A 17,523-nucleotide genomic window follows, 5' to 3' on the forward strand; every position below is an offset into this window, starting at 1 on the left:
TTTGCCTCTGTTTATGGCACATTTAAAAAATGCTACATTCTTTTTTCTTGCCAAACAAAGATTGTTTTTAAATTTTACAATTTTGAAAAATTGAGATAATAAGTGTTTATAGATTTTGTGGATATTTGTAGTAAGTTAAATTTAACTGAATGAAGCAGGCAGCATTCTATGGGTTTTCTGTTAACATTCTGATATAACCTGTATTGATGTGTATAAAATAGCATTAGTATTTCTAAAACTACTTAAACTCAGTTACTAACTTAGATCTAGTAATAAATTGATTAAAAATAGTGTACATCCATTTGCTGGATAGAATTTTTTTTATACTTAGGACACAGAGAAAATAGATACCTTAATTAATTTAAATAACTTTATCCTATTGGTTTTCTAAATGAAATAATTGTATAAACCAAAATTTCAAAAGTATGTATGTGAACACTGTCATTTAGTAGGAATCTGTTTAGAGGTGGCAAGACAGAAGGACTTTCAGGGTTCTCCCTCCAACCCCCAATAGCTTTTTATGGGGTATTCTGAAACATTTTCTTCTGCTGAAAGAGCTTCGGTTTAGAGTCTGTTCATATTACAAGCTTTACTATTTAACCAGCTGGTTAGGCAAATCTTTTTCTGCATCTTTGTTTCCTCATATGTAAAATGGAGTTAATATCTCTGCCATAGAAATAGTGTAAGCATTTGGCACAAAACAAGCAGTCAGTAAGTGGTAGCTGTCTTTAATATGATTGTTATGGAACAAAGTATGGTTGGATAAAGTAAATACTACCAGTATTTGCCTGTGTTATCATATTTAGAATTCTTATTACTGAGTTAGTGGATATTGTTTAGTTGAAGGCTTCCATTGTCTTGAGTGATTTAATACCTGACTCTTTTTCTCAAAATGTAGTCCTTCCAATCTGGAGACTGTAAGGGCAAAGCAAATCTGAGTTATTAAAGGTACTTTGCAGGAGGATGGCTACATGAGGTGGATGGCTATTGTTTGGGTTTCATAATGAAATAAAACCTTGGGGTATTTTTTTTTTTTAATTCAGAGATAGTGTTGTAAAGTATTAATACTTTAAGATGGACTTTGCCATCAACTAGACCTAGGTTTGATTCTTCCATATTATAACCGAGGGTTCTTGGATAAATCATTTACTGCTCTCCACCTTAGTTTTCTCACCTGTAAAATGGAGACAATAATACCATGTTGAAACTATTATGGGCCGGGCACAGTGGCTCACGCCTGTAATCCCAGCACTTTGGGAGGCCGAGGCGGGTGGATCACGAGGTCAGGAGATTGAGACCATCCTTGCTAACACGGTGAAACCCCCTCTCCACTAAAAATACAAAACATTAGCCGGGCGTGGTGGCGAGCGCCTGTAGTCCCAGCTACTCAGGAGGCTGAGGCAGGAGAATGGCATGAACCCGGGAGGCGGAGCTTGCAGTGAGCTGAGACTGCGCCACTGCACTCTAGCCTGGGTGACAGAGTGAGACTCCATCTCAAAAAAGGAAACTATTATGAAAAGTAAATGAGATAATGAAAATAAAATGATTATCAGGGTGTTTGGCACATAGTAACTAGGACATATGATTAATATTATGACTACTAATAATAAAAATACTAGTTTCTTGTGTAAAAGAGTGTTTATAATTTTATTTAAAAATTTAGTCCAGGGCCATAGAGGCATGGCTTAAATTTTAATCCAGGGACAAGGCAAATACTCCTAAAAGAGAGAGACATTGGGGATCTTTGCTCAAGAAGCAGAGTGAAAAGAAACTATTAGTGAAATAACTGCAAAGGAATTAGGGCGAAAATGTTTTCTGAGCTCCTTTATGTAAGGCACCTGTTAATTTCTTTGTTCACATGCTTGTGTTTTTCAAACCTTGGTTTATTTCATAAGTCATTTCAGATAGCTTAAGGTAAACTGTAAGTAGAAGGAATTAACATTACCATTGGCCACAGTTATTTTGTTGGATTTTCTACTCTGTAGATTGATGGAATGATGAGTGAATTTTGAAACAAAAGCAATATTGCTTAATAGGCCAGGTATGGTTGCTCACGCCTGTAATCCCAACACCTTGGGAGGCTGAGGTGGGTGAATCACTTGAGGTCAGGAGTTCAAGACCAGCCTGGCCAACATGGTGAAACCCCATCTGTACTAAAAATGCAAAAATTAGCCGGGCATGGTGGCAGGCACCTGTAATCCCAGTTACTTGGGAGGCTGAGGCAGGAGATCACTTGAACCTGGGAGGCGGAGGTTGCAGTGAGCCAAGATCATACCTGCACTCCAGCCTGGGCGACAGAGCGAGACTCCATCTCAAAACACAAAAACAAACAAACAAAAAAGATCCAGATTACTAAATAGCCTGGACATTTCTTATTAAGACTAGTAACTCTTTTAAAGACTGTTGATCAAAAAATTTAGGTTCTTAATGAAAATAGCACAAACTTTAAGGTTGTGTTTCTGCTACTTGTGTTCAATAATAGTGGTTCTAAAATTAGGATACTGTATTTAAGCATTTGTAATGAGCCTTGGGAAATTCTGTTTTCTAAGAAAACTTTTTTATGAGCTTTAAAGTTATGTGGTACATTTTGTCTTTCTTTAATTCCAACAATTGGGGGAAATGTTCAGAAATCTCTGTGAGAAAAGATTGATTTCAGCCCACATTTTCGTGTGCAGTATGACTCAGTAAAGAGCAGATTAGTCGTTTAGCTGTATGATAATTCTCATGAATTTATGGCTAGTTTTGATTATTTTAAAAATAGAAGTATAGGCCAGATACGGTATTTGATGCCTGCAATCCCAGCACTTTGGGAGGCTGAGGCAGGTGGATCACTTGAGCCCAGGAGTTAAGAGATCAGCCTCAGTAACATGGTGATACCTCATCTCTACAAAACAAAAATATAAATACAGAAATTAGTTGGGCGTGGTGGTGCATGCCTGTAGTCCCAGCTACTCTGGGAGGCTGAGGTAGGAGAATCATCTGAGCCCACGTGGTCAAGGTTGCAGTGAGGTGTGATTGTGCCACTGTACTCTAGCCTGGGTGAAAGAGTGAGACCTTGTCTCAAAAGAAAAAAAAATTATAAATGTTTATTATATTATTTATTTATTACCAAGGAAAATAATTATTGTTTAACAATAGTTCTTGGAGGTGAGTTCCTAAGATGCAGCATAAACCCAGAGGAATGATTTTTAATTCAGAAAATTCAGGTAGCCGGCACTTTTTTCCTTTGTTATCCTTCATTTTCTTGAACACCAGTTAAATTCTTTTCATCATATCACAGAGAATTGAATAAGGGTGTCTGTACCCTTGCCTCAGGCAGCAACAGTAATTACCTTGAATAGAGGAGGAGAAAGACATGGGGTTGAAAGTGGCATAGCTGAGCAGAGCTAACTGAACCGGCATTATGTATGGTATAGCATCCACAGGAGATGTGGGGTCAGTTTAGTTTGTTTCACTACGGAATAGGTGTTGGCATGTGGGTGGGATAAGCAGTTATCAAAACTGCCCTATATAATACAATTAATTTAGTATCCTTTGGGCTCTAAATGCCAGTAGAATTTCCCTAGTGACAATTAGAAAACAAAGCAAAACAAAAACACCACTGTACATTTCCATGGAAGTGACAGCATTTCCCATTTGAGAATCGCTTACTGAATCTGTATTTCACAGTATCTTCTCTTCAGATCTAAAGTCAGGTAGCACCTAAACCCTGAAAGATTTACAGAGGAGTTGCTCATAATACAAAACAAGACATAGAGACTTGCATAATGAAATGCAAGCTATTGGAGGAAACAAACATTGAGTGGTATACAGAGAATATGCTTTTAAAGGGAAAACCCTCATGTTCTGGGATATTTTGGATTTGACATGCTTAAGACTTAAAGTGGAATTGAAGGCACAAATGGTTTTTTCGTCTGTGGTAGTTGGCTTTGGCCAGTGAATAGATTTCTTTTTTGTCCTTTATTGCATTATTCATCAGTGGCTACCTTTCTGATCATTTTACATGCTTTCATGCTTTGATCTCAGTTTATTTTTTGAAGGAATTTGTTGTTGGATGATGTTTTTAATGATTATTGTTTCTAAACTCCAATAGCAAATATAATAATTTTTTGTTGATGCTTAGTAAAAATTGCAAAGTATGTTCTATAGCTGTTGCAAAAAACTATGTAATTATTTAGGTAGGCTTTTTGGAATTAATTGCTTGTGAAAAGAAAACATCACCCAGTTTAGTAATCTAGAATTTAAATATTTTTTCTGTGTAAGATAGAGTTAACCTGAATTCAAGTAAACAAAAATAAACAAGATTTTAAATGGTAAATGTTTTCTTTGTTCTTAATGAAATCAAGAAACTGCTTTGAGTGTATTTTTTGGAACTTCTTTTATTTAGAAGGTCTTGTAACTCTGTTTGGAGGGCTAGAGCTCTTTTTGAGTCCACACAAATCAAATGCACCATACTGCAGTTAGGATTATTTCAGCCCCATCGCCTTCCTAATATTACTATTAGTTTTTGTCTTTTGTGGAGATTCTTCAGATTATTGAGGATGTGCTATTCTTTTGGCATTTTATAAACTGAAGAGCTTTTAGAATTACAGTTTTCTTCAAAGATAAAACGAGAAATGCTAAGTCATTTTATATGCAAAACACTCTTGGCTTTAGAAATATGTCAACTATTTTTGTACTGATGCTTGAAAATCCCAAGGTAATTAGAAACTGAAAGAACAGAAAGTACACACAGAATTATAGCAAGTCACTTGGTATAATTTGGATTCTGGCTTGTGTTGTTTACTTTAAGTATTTGGTCATTAAAATCTGTGTAGTTCTGGTTTAAAGTTACTTAGGTTCCTGTCCTTATTTTACTTTTGGGTTTCACAATAGAGATTAAGTGTTGGTCATATACTATGACTAAGTAGTCTTTTCATTATGGGAAAGATCAGGGAAATGGTATTTTAAAGTGTTCATAGGACAAAACACTGTAGTTTTTTGATACATGATTTTAGTTCACATACTTTTCACAAATGCTGAAAAATATGCTGTATTCAAAGCAGTAGGATTTAGCATAAACAAATAATGAGCTTCATAAAACCAGCATATGCTAGCAGCAGCAGCAGGAGGAGGAGTATGTGCCATCAAGAAATGTCTTACTTGGTGCAAGCATTGAAATTGTGCATGTTTTCCTGTTGTGGTTTGGTTCTTTTTGTGAAAAAAGAAACTTTTGAAAAGAACAGCTGATTTATGTAGATTTCTTTTTCATTGTGATCCCTAAAGGTTTCTTTACTGAAAGTTTGTGGTGTTATATTCCTAGACGAGATATATTTGTTTTACTATAGGCAATTTATTAGGTTTGGAAAGTAAAATAAATGAAGGCTTGGGCTTGCCTCTGGGACCAGACCTGGTGCAACAGAATTAAATTGATATGAATAACAAGCCATCTCAAGCATCTATACAACCTTAAACCTCTTAAATTATGATCTTATGAACTATTTGTTTTTTGGAGCTTGATACAAGTGAGGGGTGGCTTTAAAACTGGTATCTCATTCACAAGGCGTTGTATAGTAGCAGCATAAATAGTGAAGAAAATATATATTCGGAGTCAGTAAAACTGGGATTCAGTTTCAGCTTCACTGCAAATTATCTTTGGGTGTCAGGTTTCTCATCTTCAAAATGGGAAAAATATGCTCATAAATGATGTAAGATTGAGATGATTTATAATAACTGCACGTATTTCCTATGGGTGTTGTGAGGATAAAGTACCTGCCTATCACAGTGTCTGAAATGTAGTAAGTCCTTGGTGTCAGTTTCCTTTAGCAGTGAGACCGCCTGCCTTTCCCCCTTTTCCCCAGCTATTTTTTAGCATGAATGAAGTATTTTATAATGATGCTCATTTCCAAGACTCTCCCTTATGATCTGACAGAACACCTTCTGTTCCTGACATAAACCTCTAGGGTAGCACTGTGTAATAGAGTTTCTATGATGATGAAAATGTTCTGTACTTGTGCTTTTCACTGCTGTAGCTGTACTAGCTATACATGGCTATTGAGCACTTTAAATGTGGCTAATGCAGCTAAATAACTGAATTTTTTTTTTTTTTGGGAGACAGAGTCTCACTCTGTCACCTAGGCTGGAGTGCAGTGGCAGGATCTCAGCTCTCTACAACCTCCACCTCCCAGGTTCAAGTGATTTTTGTGCCTTGGCCACCTGAGTAGCTGGAAATACAGGTGTGAGCTACCACACCCTACTAATTTTTGTATTTTTTGTAGAGGCAGGATTTTGCCATGTTGGCCAGGCTGGTCTTGAGCTCCTGACCTCAAGCGATCCACCTACCTTAGCCTCCCAAAGTGCTGGGATTAAAGGCGTGAGCCACCGTGCTTGACCCAGAACTGAATTTTTGATATAAGTAGTCAAGTATGACTTGTGGCTACTGTATTGAACAACTTAGCTCTAGGGCTTACATATCCCGATTCTTAGTGAAACCTAAATTATATAATATTGACCACATGCAGGGAAATATAGAAAAAATTTGGAATGGAATAATCTCCGTTATAAATTATCATGGATCAACAGATTATCAAATTGACACCTGAGTCAAATTCCATTATGTGGACTCTTTAAAGCTTGTCCCTTTATAACTTGCCAGCAAATCATATCACTGTTCTTCAAGAGTACTTTAGACTTTTAAAAGATACTCACCAAGGAAATTCCTAATTGCAGATGTTAGTTTTTAATCTTCTAGTAGGCTAAACTGTATACTGCATAACACTAGAGATTTCAGAAGCATATTTTTTATTGCTTTGCAAGTTAGTAAATATAGGCATGCCTCGGAGATATTGCTGACTTGTTTTCAGACCACGACAATCAAGCAAATACTGCAATAAAGTAAGTCACATGAATTTTTTGGTTTCCCAGTGTATGTATGTTATGTTTCCACTATGCTGTAGTCTGCTAACTGAACAGTAGAATTATGTGTAAGAAAATGATGTACATATAGTAATTAAATACTTTCTCTTTTTTTGAGACAGAGTCTTGCTCAGTTGCCCAGGCTGGAGTACAGTGGTATGATCTCAGCTCATTGCAGCCTCTGCCTCCCGGGTTCAAGCAATTCTGCCTCAGCCTCCCAAGTAGCTGGGATTACAGGCGCGTGCTGCTATGCTGGCTAATTTTTGTATTTCTGGTAGAGACAGGGTTTCACCATGTTGGCCAGGCTGGTCTTGAACTCCTGACCTCATGATCTGCCCACCTTGGCCTCCTAAAGTGCTAGGATTACAGGTGTGTGCCGCCGCGCCTGGCCGGTAATTAAATACTTTCTGGCTAAAAAATGCTAATGATTATCTGAGTCTTCAGTGAGTTGTAATCTTTTTGCTGGTGAAGCATCTTCAGTGTAGGTGGGTGCTGACTGATCAGGATAGTGGTTGCTGAGGATTGAGGTGGCTGTGGCAATTTCTTGATATAAGACAAAGTTTGCCACATTGATGGACTCTTCTTTTTTTTTTTTTTTTAATTTATTTGTTTTTGAGATGGAGTCTTGCTGTGTCACCCAGGCTGGAGTGCAGTGGCATAATCTCTGCTCACTGCAACCTCCACCTCCTGCGTTCAAGTGATTCTCCTGCATCAGCCCCCTGAGTAGCTGGGACTATAGGCACATGCCACCATATCTGGCTAATTTTTTGTGTTTTTAGTAGAGCTGAGGTTTCACCCTATTGGCTGGACTGCTCTCAAACTCCTGACCGCAAGTGATCTGCCCACATTGGCCTCCCAAAGTGCTGGGATTACAGGCATGAGCTACTGCACCCAGCCAATGGACTCTTATTTTCTTGAAAGATTTCTCTGCAGCATGTGATGCTGTTTAACAGCATTTTACGCAGAGTAGAACTTATTTTATCATTGGAGTCAATCTCAAACTCTGCTGCTGCTTTATCAACTAGGTTTATGTAATATTCTAAATCTTTTATTGTCCTTTCAACAGTGTTCACAGCTCCTTACCAGGAGTAGATTCCATCTCAGGAAATCACTTTTTTTTTGCTCCTCCATATGAAACCAGTCCTCATTTGTTCAAATTTTATCATGAGATTGTCATGATAAAGTCAGTCACATCTTCGGGCTCTACTTTTTTTTTTCTTTTTTTTTTTTGAGATGGCGTTTCACTCTCGTTGTCTAGGCTGCAGTGCAGTGGCGCCTTCTCGGCTCACTGCAACCTCCGCCTCCCAGGTTCAAGTGATTCTCCTGGCTCACCCTCCCAAGTAGCTGGGATTACAGACATTCGCCACCATGCCCAGCTAATTTTTTGCATTTTTAGTAGAGATGGGGTTTCACCATATTGGGCAGGCTGGTCTCGAACTCCTGACCTCAGGTGATCCACCCGCCTCGACTTCCCGAAGTGTTGGGATTACAGGCGTGAGCCACTGCTCCCGGCCCAGGTGCTACTTCTAATTCTAGTTCTCTTGCTATTTCCACTATATCAGCACTTACTTCTTCCACTGAAGTCTTGAATACTTCGTAGTCATCCATGAGTATTGGAATCAGCTTCTTCCAAATGCTTGTTAATGTTGATATTTTGGCCTTCTCCCATGAATCACAAATGTTTTTTCCCTTCCCTTCCCTTCCCTTCCCTTCCCTTCCCTTCCCTGCCCTGCCCTGCCCTGCCCTGCCCTTCCCTGCCCTGCCCTGCCCTGCCCTGCCCTGCCCTACCCTACCCTACCCTACCCTACCCTACCCTACCCTACGTCAGCCTCCTAAGTAGCTGGGACTCCAGTCGTACACTACTGCATCCAGGAATGTTATTAATGGCATCAGCAATGGTGAATCCTTTCCAGGAAGTTTTTAATGTAGTTTGCCCAGAACCATCAGAGAAATCAGTATGTATGGCAGCTGTAGCCTTACAAAATATACTTCTTAAATAATAAGACTTGAAAATCAAAACAAATCCTTGATCCATAGGCTGCAGAGTAGATGTGTTAGCAGGCATGAAAGCAGCATTTATCTCTGTATACATCTCCCTCAGAGCTCTTGGGTGACTAGGTGTTTTCCCAGCAAGCAGTAATATTTTGAAAGGAATCTAAGCTCTCTACAATGGCCTTAAAATAGCCAGTAACCCATGCTGCCAACAGATGTGGTATCATTCTGGCTTTGTTGTTTTATTTATAGGGCATAGTCTGAGTAGATTTAGCATATTTCTTAAGGGCCCTAGGATTTTCCAGATAGTAAATAAGTACTGGCTTCAAATTAAAGTCACCAACTATATTAGCACCTAAAAGTCGAGTCAGCCTGTTGAAGCTTTGAAGCTTTGATGCTAGGCATTGACTTCTCACTAGCTATGAAAGTCCTAGTTAGAGAGAAGTCAATGCATGACATCTTGTTTCAATAGATGGCTGTTTCATCTACACTTAAAATCATGTGTAGGCACTTTCATCAGTTATCTTGGCTGGATCTTCTGGATAACTTGAAGCAGTTTCTCCATAAGCACTTGCTGCTTCACCTTGCACTTTTATGTTATGGAGACAGCTGCTTTCATTAAACCTCCTGAGCTAAGCTTTGCTATTCAAACTTTTCTTCTGTGGCTTTCTTACTTCTCAGCCTTCATAGAATTGAAATGAGAGTTAGGAGCTTGCTTTGGATTACATTTTGGCTTAAGGGAATGTTGTGGCTGGTTTGATCTTCTGTCCAAACTGCTCTCACTTTCTCCATAACAGCAATAAGGCTGTTTTGCTTTCTTATCATTTGTGTGTTCACTGGAGAGTAGCACTTTAAATTTCCTCCAAGAACTTATTCTTTGCATTTACAACTTGGCTTTTGAAGTAGCTTTCAGCCTATTTCAGCTTTTAACATGCTCTCCTCACTAAGTTTAGTCATTTATAGTTTTTATTTAAAGTGAGAAATGTGGCACAAGACCACATAGAGGCCACTGTTCAGTTATTAATTTTGATATAATGGCCTAACTTCAATATTATTGTGTCTGCTGAATAGGAAGGTCTAAGGAGAGGAGAAAGATAGGAGTGGCAGGGGACAACAGACGTAGGTGGAGCAGTTAGAACACACACGACTGTCTTAAGTTTACTATCTTCTATGGGTGCAGTTCATGGTGCTCCCAGTTACAGTGATAACATAAAAGGTCAGTGATCACACATCACCATAACAGATACAATAGTAATTTAAAAACTTGAAATATTGCAGAGAATTTCTGTTATATAATTTATTAGGTGTTTTTGTCTTTTTGTGCTTTTACTGAGCAAAGTCATGAAAAATGATATTTCATAATTACCAGCATGTTCAAACACCATTTGTTAGACATTTTTGATGAGGAAGCTTTGGGTAGTGATATGAATTATTGCATCTTTAGAAGGATTTTTCGAGAGGAAACATTTTTTCTTCTGGCTTCTAGAGTGTTTCTGGGAAAGTAAGCAATTATTAAGTATACTAAATTCAGCCTCTGTTTTAAAAGTATCCTATCTTGTTGGATCTGCCCAAAATACTACCTCAAATGAGAGTTTTCACCTTCCTCTGCCATCCTCCTGGCATGTTAATAATAAATCCTTGAAAGATGAAAGAATTAAAACAGATTGAAATGAAGTTTAGGAGGTGAATTTTATGTTGTGCATGCATGGCTCTCTTTTCTCTGCCTAGCTCTTTGCAGCATTTTTATCAGTTACTTGGATAAGTGACATTTATGTCAGGTTTTCTAATGATTATGTAGTTTGACATTGTCATGCAATTGGTACAATCTGAAACGATGGGTTGTTTAGCCAGATAAATTTTCAAAGTTACCAACTACAAAATCCTCTATATGAGCTTCAAAACACAATTGTAAGAGTACACACTGAAGTGAAGAACATGGCTTATTTAGCCAGGTTATGTATAAAGAGGATTTAAATGCATTAGATGAGTGTCAGTACCAATCAGTAGTAAAATATGATTGACAAAAGTGCTCCTGTGGTTCTTGGTTTCATTAATGGAATTGGAGCTGGCAGGAATTAGAGAGGTATATTGCCCTTTCACTCAGGAACAAATTTTTTTTAGTGAGTGCCAAGTACATTCTGGGCAGACCCCACCTTGTTACCTTTGTGTTGGAACAAGCTTGAAAGAGAAGATCAAGCTGGTTTGGGAATTAGAAATCTTGGTTGGAGGGACAGGATGCTAGGAGAGGGTTATGATTGGCTTGAAACAAAAAATAGTGGTGTGAAAATTGGCAGTAATGGCCCAGGCACGGTGGCTCATGCCTTTATAATCCCAGCACTTTGGGAGGCCAAGGTGGATGAAAATTGGCAGTAATGGCAATGTTCACATGACTTAGTGGTCTGTCACTTACGGGGAAGGATTAGACTTCTTTGTGGTTTTAGGAAGGGACATGAGACAAGTGGATAGGTGATATAGGGAGAAAAATTGGGGGTCAGTAGAAGGAAGAGTTTTACAGTGTTAGAACTCCATTTAATTTTGAAAAGAATTTGTATCTTAAGTTGCTAAAGTTTCATATCCCCAGTGGTATATTGTAAAAGATATTCAGACTTTAAGTGGATGGTGAGACTAAATGGCTCCTTCCATTCAGGAGAGTTTGACTCTTAATGATTGTTCATCATTCAGCTGAGAAGGAAAGAAATTTGAAGGATTGCAAGCAGTTTGGAAAAGCCCGTTTATATATTCCTTTTAATAACCTGTGGTTTATTGCTATGCTTGCCCAACTGAGAATCTGAATTTCTTGCATTACTATTAAATTTAATTATGCATTTGTAATTGAATGGTTCAGGAGGAGTACAAAAAGGAGATTCTTTTTTTTTTTTTTTTTTGCATTTCTAGTTACTACGGCTTTTCTAGAATCTCTCCTGGTGCGCGCGTGTGTGTGTGTGTGTAAGTGATCCTGTACTTTTACATGGAAAACACAAGCTCCAGATGGACTGTTGTTCTAAAAAGTATTAATGCAGTGAAGTTGAGCAAAAGTAAGTCTGTAACATGGTATGCCAAGGATATGCTTTTAGCACATGAACAAGTTGCAGTCACTTTTTGGGAGATAGAGAATTAGAGTTGTGTAGGTAGAAGAAATTTGTTTTCTTGAATGATAAGCATGTATTTTGTGAAGTAACTTGATGGAAAATTTTTCTTACTAGGAATCAGTTATGGTTGAGGGACATGCCACCCATTAGTGTAGTTGGATAAAGGTCCTGCCACATCCCTTCAGCATTTGTAAAGAAAAGATTTCTGCTGGTTTGTTTAAAAATATGGGGGTATTCCATTTCATGAGAGGTAGTATGTGTAACAGTTAAAAGTACATGTCTATAACCTGACTGTGTTTTAGTTACAGATGGTGGGGGGCTTTCAGCGAGTTATTTAATCTCCCTGTTCCTCAGTTTTTACGTGTATCTTACGACCTGTTAATAATAGTACTTGCCTTCAAGGTCATTTGTGAGCATGAGTTAATATATATATGTTGACCGGGCACGGTAGCTCACACCTGCAATCCCAGCACTTTGGGAGGCCAAGGCGGGCAGATCACGAGGTCAGGAGATCGAGACCATCTTGGCTAACACGGTGAAACCCTGTCTGTACTAAAAAGACAAAAATTTAGCTGGGCGTGGTGGCGGGCGCCTGTAGTCCCAGCTACTCAAGAGGTTGAGGCAGGAGAATCACTTGAACCCGGGAGGTGGAGGTTGCAGTGAGCCGAGATCATGCCACTGCACTTCAGCCTGGCGACAGAGCAAGATTCTGTCTCAAAAAAAAAAAAGTATGTATATATATGTGTGTGTGTGTGTGTGTGTGTGTGTATGTGTGTATATATATGTAAAATGCTTAGGTTGGTGCTTTATAAATACATTTCTCTTTAGCTTCAAATCTGAATTCTTAGTGTATAAAAATTAGTATATTGGCCGGGCACAGTGGCTCATGCTTGTAATCCCAGCACTTTGGTGGAGGCCAGGGTGGGTGGATCAGAAGGTCAGGTATTCCAGACCAGCCTAGCCAATATGGTAAAACCCCGTCTGTACTAAAAATACAAAAATTAGCCAGGCATGGTGGCAGGTGCCTATAGTTCCAGCTAGTCGGGAGGCTGAGGCAGGAGAATCGCTTGAACCCAGGATGTGGAGGTTGCAGTGAGCCAAGATCATACCCCTGCACTCCAGTCTAGGCGGCAGAGTAAGACTCCATCTCCAAAAAACAAACAAACAAAAAAACAAAAAATTATTATATCAATATAACCACATATTTAATGGCTTTTTGGTTCAGCTATGTATTAATATTAGGAATATCGTTAGAAACACTTTTTACTTGAAAGTCACTGAGGAAAATAGTTTCATACTGTTCAGAAACCTTGAATAAGATGTAACCTCAGTTATTCTGGACAGGCTGGTTAAAAGTTTCATCAGAACAGCTGGAAAATAGGGTAAGAAAAGATTTCACATACAGACTGTTAAAATTTTTGGGAAACATTGCCCGTATCTATTTTTCTTACTCTGCATAAGTTAATGGATTAGTTTTCTTTCTCCTCTCCTTACCAACCCCGTAACACCCTATTTATTCAGGCAACATAGAGTATTTTAACATTATTTCATGATAATGTTACCATAATAGATGATCACCTGTGTTCATTTGATATGCCCTTTATCTTGGCTGGGCTGCCCTCTACAGTTGATTTCAAAGGATCTTTCAGTATGAAGATTTTACCCTCTGCCTGTGTTATTTAGTAATGCCCAATAAGTTGAACAGATAATGAGTGTTCTCTGCTTGAGGCTTGTATCATTTTTGTGGCTCCTGATATTAGCTACATTATAAAAATACTTAAGTTTGTTCCTGAGATGGTGTTTACAGATCACATGCATTGATGTATAATAGATTCTCTCTGCTTGGTAATTAGGAGAAATGCAGTCCAGTATTGGGAGGTTTACTGCTTTATTGTTCCTGCCAACAAAAAAAAAATGTTGTCACCAAAACTGTGTCAGTGGAGATAACTAGAAGATGGTTCCTGTAGTTGTAGTGCAGCCCAGGTTCCTATGTTACCAACTTTGCCTCCTGTGCTTTCTTTTCATCTCCATCACCTACTCTCTGTGGCCTGCCCCTTTGGTTTCCCCCATTTATTCCATTCTCCTGCTATACTTTTCTGGCTGTTGTTTTTCTGTGACTTAATTTCTTTAGGGCCTTCTTTGCCCTGGGATATGAAGGCTGAATGGGGATGAGCCTTGGACACTAGATCCCAGTTCTTCCTTTTGAGCACAAGATGAAGTTACTTATACCATCTCTGGGTAGCTTGATGCCTAAGAGTAGGACAGAATAGACCAGAGTGGGCCCAAAGGTCGAAGCTTGGCTTTATTTGGACTGATAGCAACAAATATTTTTCTGCTTTATTTATTTTGGTGCAAGACCATATTTTAAGATTGTTATTATAGTTCTCCATTTTAGAGCTATAAGTGCCCTCTTATGTACCTGATTAGTTAAAAAGAACGAGCAAGTCTCTGTCATGAAGAGTCTAATATATATTGAAAAGTTTATTTCTTAGGACTTTTACAAAAATAACAAATGACACAGATGGCGAGTAGATCATAGAGATGCTAGACAATGCCAGATCATGAAATGGGTGCTAATGAGATCCAAGAGTAGGAACCAGTAATCACACAACTATACTTGTGCCACCAAGCAGACATTTCCTTGCACACTGCTGTAACTTGTGGCTGTTAATAATAGTCGAGGATTTTTGCCACTGGATTTCAGTTAAATGTGACTTGATTCTTTGATTCTATGTGTGATTAAATTCTCAAGTGAAGAACTGTCATTTTGATTTTCTAGTCTTCTTTCTTCTCCTATTATTACTAAATAGAAAGATACTTTTGTTGAGCTGCATGCTATGTCCTGTCCCTTTCAACTGATCTGTAAGCTTTTCCATTGGCTTTCTTTCTGTTTCCTGCTGCTTTCTTGCTTCATATTTGAAGGGAGGATTCAGACCTATCCAGGTAACAAACTACTGGTTCTGCATGGCCTCTTTATAACTCAGTCTGCTTACTATTATTACATTGAGATTGATTGCTAATGAATGGATACATTCACATTGGAAATTTACTATTGGTATATTGTTTCAAGGCTTTTAAGCCTGCAGTGAAAATTATAAATAACTACAGATACTGGTTGCCATTTTTAGAAATTTGAACTCTACTCATTCTAGTCCATTCTTAGGCCTATCTAGATTGTCCACTTTTATTATAAACTATTCTAGAAGGCTCAGTTTAGTATAGGATTGTGCCACCTTTTGGAGAGGAAAAAAACTGCTTAGTTCAGCATGTGACAACCCTACAGATGGTTTAATTTAGCTTGACCCTGATGGACTGGGTAAATATTTTATGATCAAAGAGATTCCTTCTTGTTCTAAGTATTTTATAAATTACTTGAGCAGCCGTCTTTTAGGAGACTACTTTTAATTTTTAATGAGTTGGTAATGAACCAACTCTTTATCAGAGTCAGTTCTTTTATATAATAGAGAAATATCAGCTACCCCTTTTGTTATACTTTATTATACATGTATGTGTATATATATACAGTATGTGTATATACATATATGTATGCATCTATACATATGTATATATACAGTCAGGTCGAAACTATCCTACTGTTTTCAAATATGTGATAATACTGATAAGAGCTCGCCCTTGTATGGTATATTTTTGGAAATCCAGCAATAGGTAATTTATTCTTTTTATGCATATTGTATTTGTAATTCAAGTTGACCAGATTTTTATTAGTGAAGAAAAGGAGACAGTAAAATTTATATATTCCCCTTTGTAAAAAAAAAAGAAAAAAAAGAAAGAAAAAAAAATTTTTTTTTTCTCCCCTTCCCAGTTTTTCCAGAGGCCTCAAATACAGCCTCCTAGAGCTACCATCCCGAACAGCAGTCCATCCATTCGTCCTGGTGCACAGACACCCACTGCAGTGTACCAGGCTAATCAGCACATCATGATGGTTAACCATCTGCCCATGCCGTACCCAGTGCCCCAGGGGCCTCAGTACTGTATTCCACAGGTAAAGTATCTTTGAGGCCTAGGTGGTCCAGCAGTAGAGTGGGAATTAACCCAGATTCTCATCAGAGGGAGCTGGGAGGATGAATTATGGCATTAGTTTTTGGTGACATGTGAACTGTTTTGTTGGTTACAAATTAGCCCTTTTGTGATTTTTTCATTATGCTGTGTGAAGATATTTCTACATCTATTTACTTAAATTTTTTTAAAATGACAGAGAAATTTTTTTATCTACTTGCTTTCTCCCTTCCACTCACCACAACCAACTGCTCTAAAATGGGCTCAGTGATTATGCTGTTCCTGAAATCCTTTAATGTCATTGAAAAATTATCAGCCTGAGATTATTTTACAGTGAGCTGATGTCTGCCTGTGTGCTGATATGTTGTATGGCTTTACTAAGCTGCACCTTTCTCTTCATTCTCATTGTATCTTGATGGCAAGCAAGCATTTTGAATGTGGTTGACCCAATGGCTTTACCTCATTTAAATGATTCTCTTACACAGAGAACTTTACTTTCTGTAGTAAGCTACTTTCTTCTTCTTATTATTTTATTATGGTTTTTGGCCCCAGAGACCGTATTATTTATATGTTCATACTTTCTCTTTTCTAGTACCGTCATAGTGGCCCTCCTTATGTTGGGCCCCCACAACAATATCCAGTTCAACCACCGGGGCCAGGTCCTTTTTATCCTGGACCAGGACCTGGGGACTTCCCCAATGCTTATGGTAAGTAGGAAAAGTCAAGACATTTCTGCCAGTTTTTTGTGTTTATTTGATTTTGTTGCTTGGTGGGTCAGTTTATACAATGAGGTTTAGTGGTAAGAAGGATTTTTAAATAACATGCTGCTAACAGTTCTTTCTTGAAAGCTACTTTTTTTTTTTTCCCCTCCCCAGAAATGGGAGTCTCATTATGTTAGGCTGGTCTTCAACTCCTGGGTTCAAGCAGTCATCCTGCCTTAGCTTCCCAAGTAGCTGGAGCTACAGGCACATGCCAGTCTGCCCAGCTTTAAAAGTAGTTTCTTGGCTGGGCGCGGTGGCTCATGCCTGTAATTCCAGCACTTTGGGGAGGCCAAGGTGGGCGAGGAGATTGAGACCATCCTGGCTAACACGGTGAAACCCCGTCTCTACTAAAAATACAAAAAATTAGCCGGGCTTGGCGGCAGGCACCTGTAGTCCCAGCTACTCGGGAGGCTGAGGCAGGAGAATGGCTTGAACCCAGGAGGCGGAGCTTGCAGTGAGCTGAGATCGCGCCACTGCACTCCAGCCTGGGTGGCAGAGCGAGACTCCGTCTCAAAAAAAAAAAAAAAAAAGAAAAGGTACTTTTTAGATGGTGGCTTACAAGAAAAGTATTATAGAAATATATTTAGTTAATGACATCTTCTTTACAAGCTGATGATTCTACTGGAAAGAATCATGTTTCAGAGTTCTGACATCTTCCACCAGTTCACTGTTACCTAGATTTTTACTGGAGTTTTGCCAATGGCATGAATATACCTTATCTTCCTTTCACAATTTCTTTTTCTCCAAATATTTCCCACTACTTTCCACCT

General features: G+C 38.5%; 1 protein-coding gene and 1 long non-coding RNA gene across 34 annotated transcripts in view; both read left to right on the forward strand.

The window, feature by feature from the left end:
• Positions 1 to 17,523, forward strand: part of EIF4G3 (eukaryotic translation initiation factor 4 gamma 3) — a 375,758-nt gene that overhangs the window by 189,063 nt on the left and 169,172 nt on the right. For 22 of the 33 annotated variants that reach the window (XM_077971386.1, XM_077971367.1, XM_077971264.1 and 19 more), the window contains 2 exons: positions 15,799 to 15,978; positions 16,585 to 16,699. In XM_077971386.1, the coding sequence (XP_077827512.1) occupies positions 15,913 to 15,978; positions 16,585 to 16,699 (181 nt within the window). In that variant the 5' untranslated portion in view covers positions 15,799 to 15,912. Of the gene's footprint in view, positions 1 to 14,897; positions 14,919 to 15,798; positions 15,979 to 16,584; positions 16,700 to 17,523 lie in introns of all 33 variants that reach the window. The other 11 variants (XM_077971366.1, XM_077971396.1, XM_077971416.1 and 8 more) reach the window with 2 other exon arrangements.
• On the forward strand, positions 7,148 to 10,530 carry LOC144335702 (uncharacterized). Its single transcript, XR_013406769.1, has 2 exons — positions 7,148 to 7,672; positions 8,271 to 10,530. It is a non-coding gene; the product is annotated as an uncharacterized LOC144335702 (long non-coding RNA).

Source organism: Macaca mulatta, chromosome 1 (genome assembly GCF_049350105.2).
Source record: "Macaca mulatta isolate MMU2019108-1 chromosome 1, T2T-MMU8v2.0, whole genome shotgun sequence".
Classification (NCBI taxonomy): Eukaryota; Metazoa; Chordata; class Mammalia; order Primates; family Cercopithecidae; genus Macaca; species Macaca mulatta.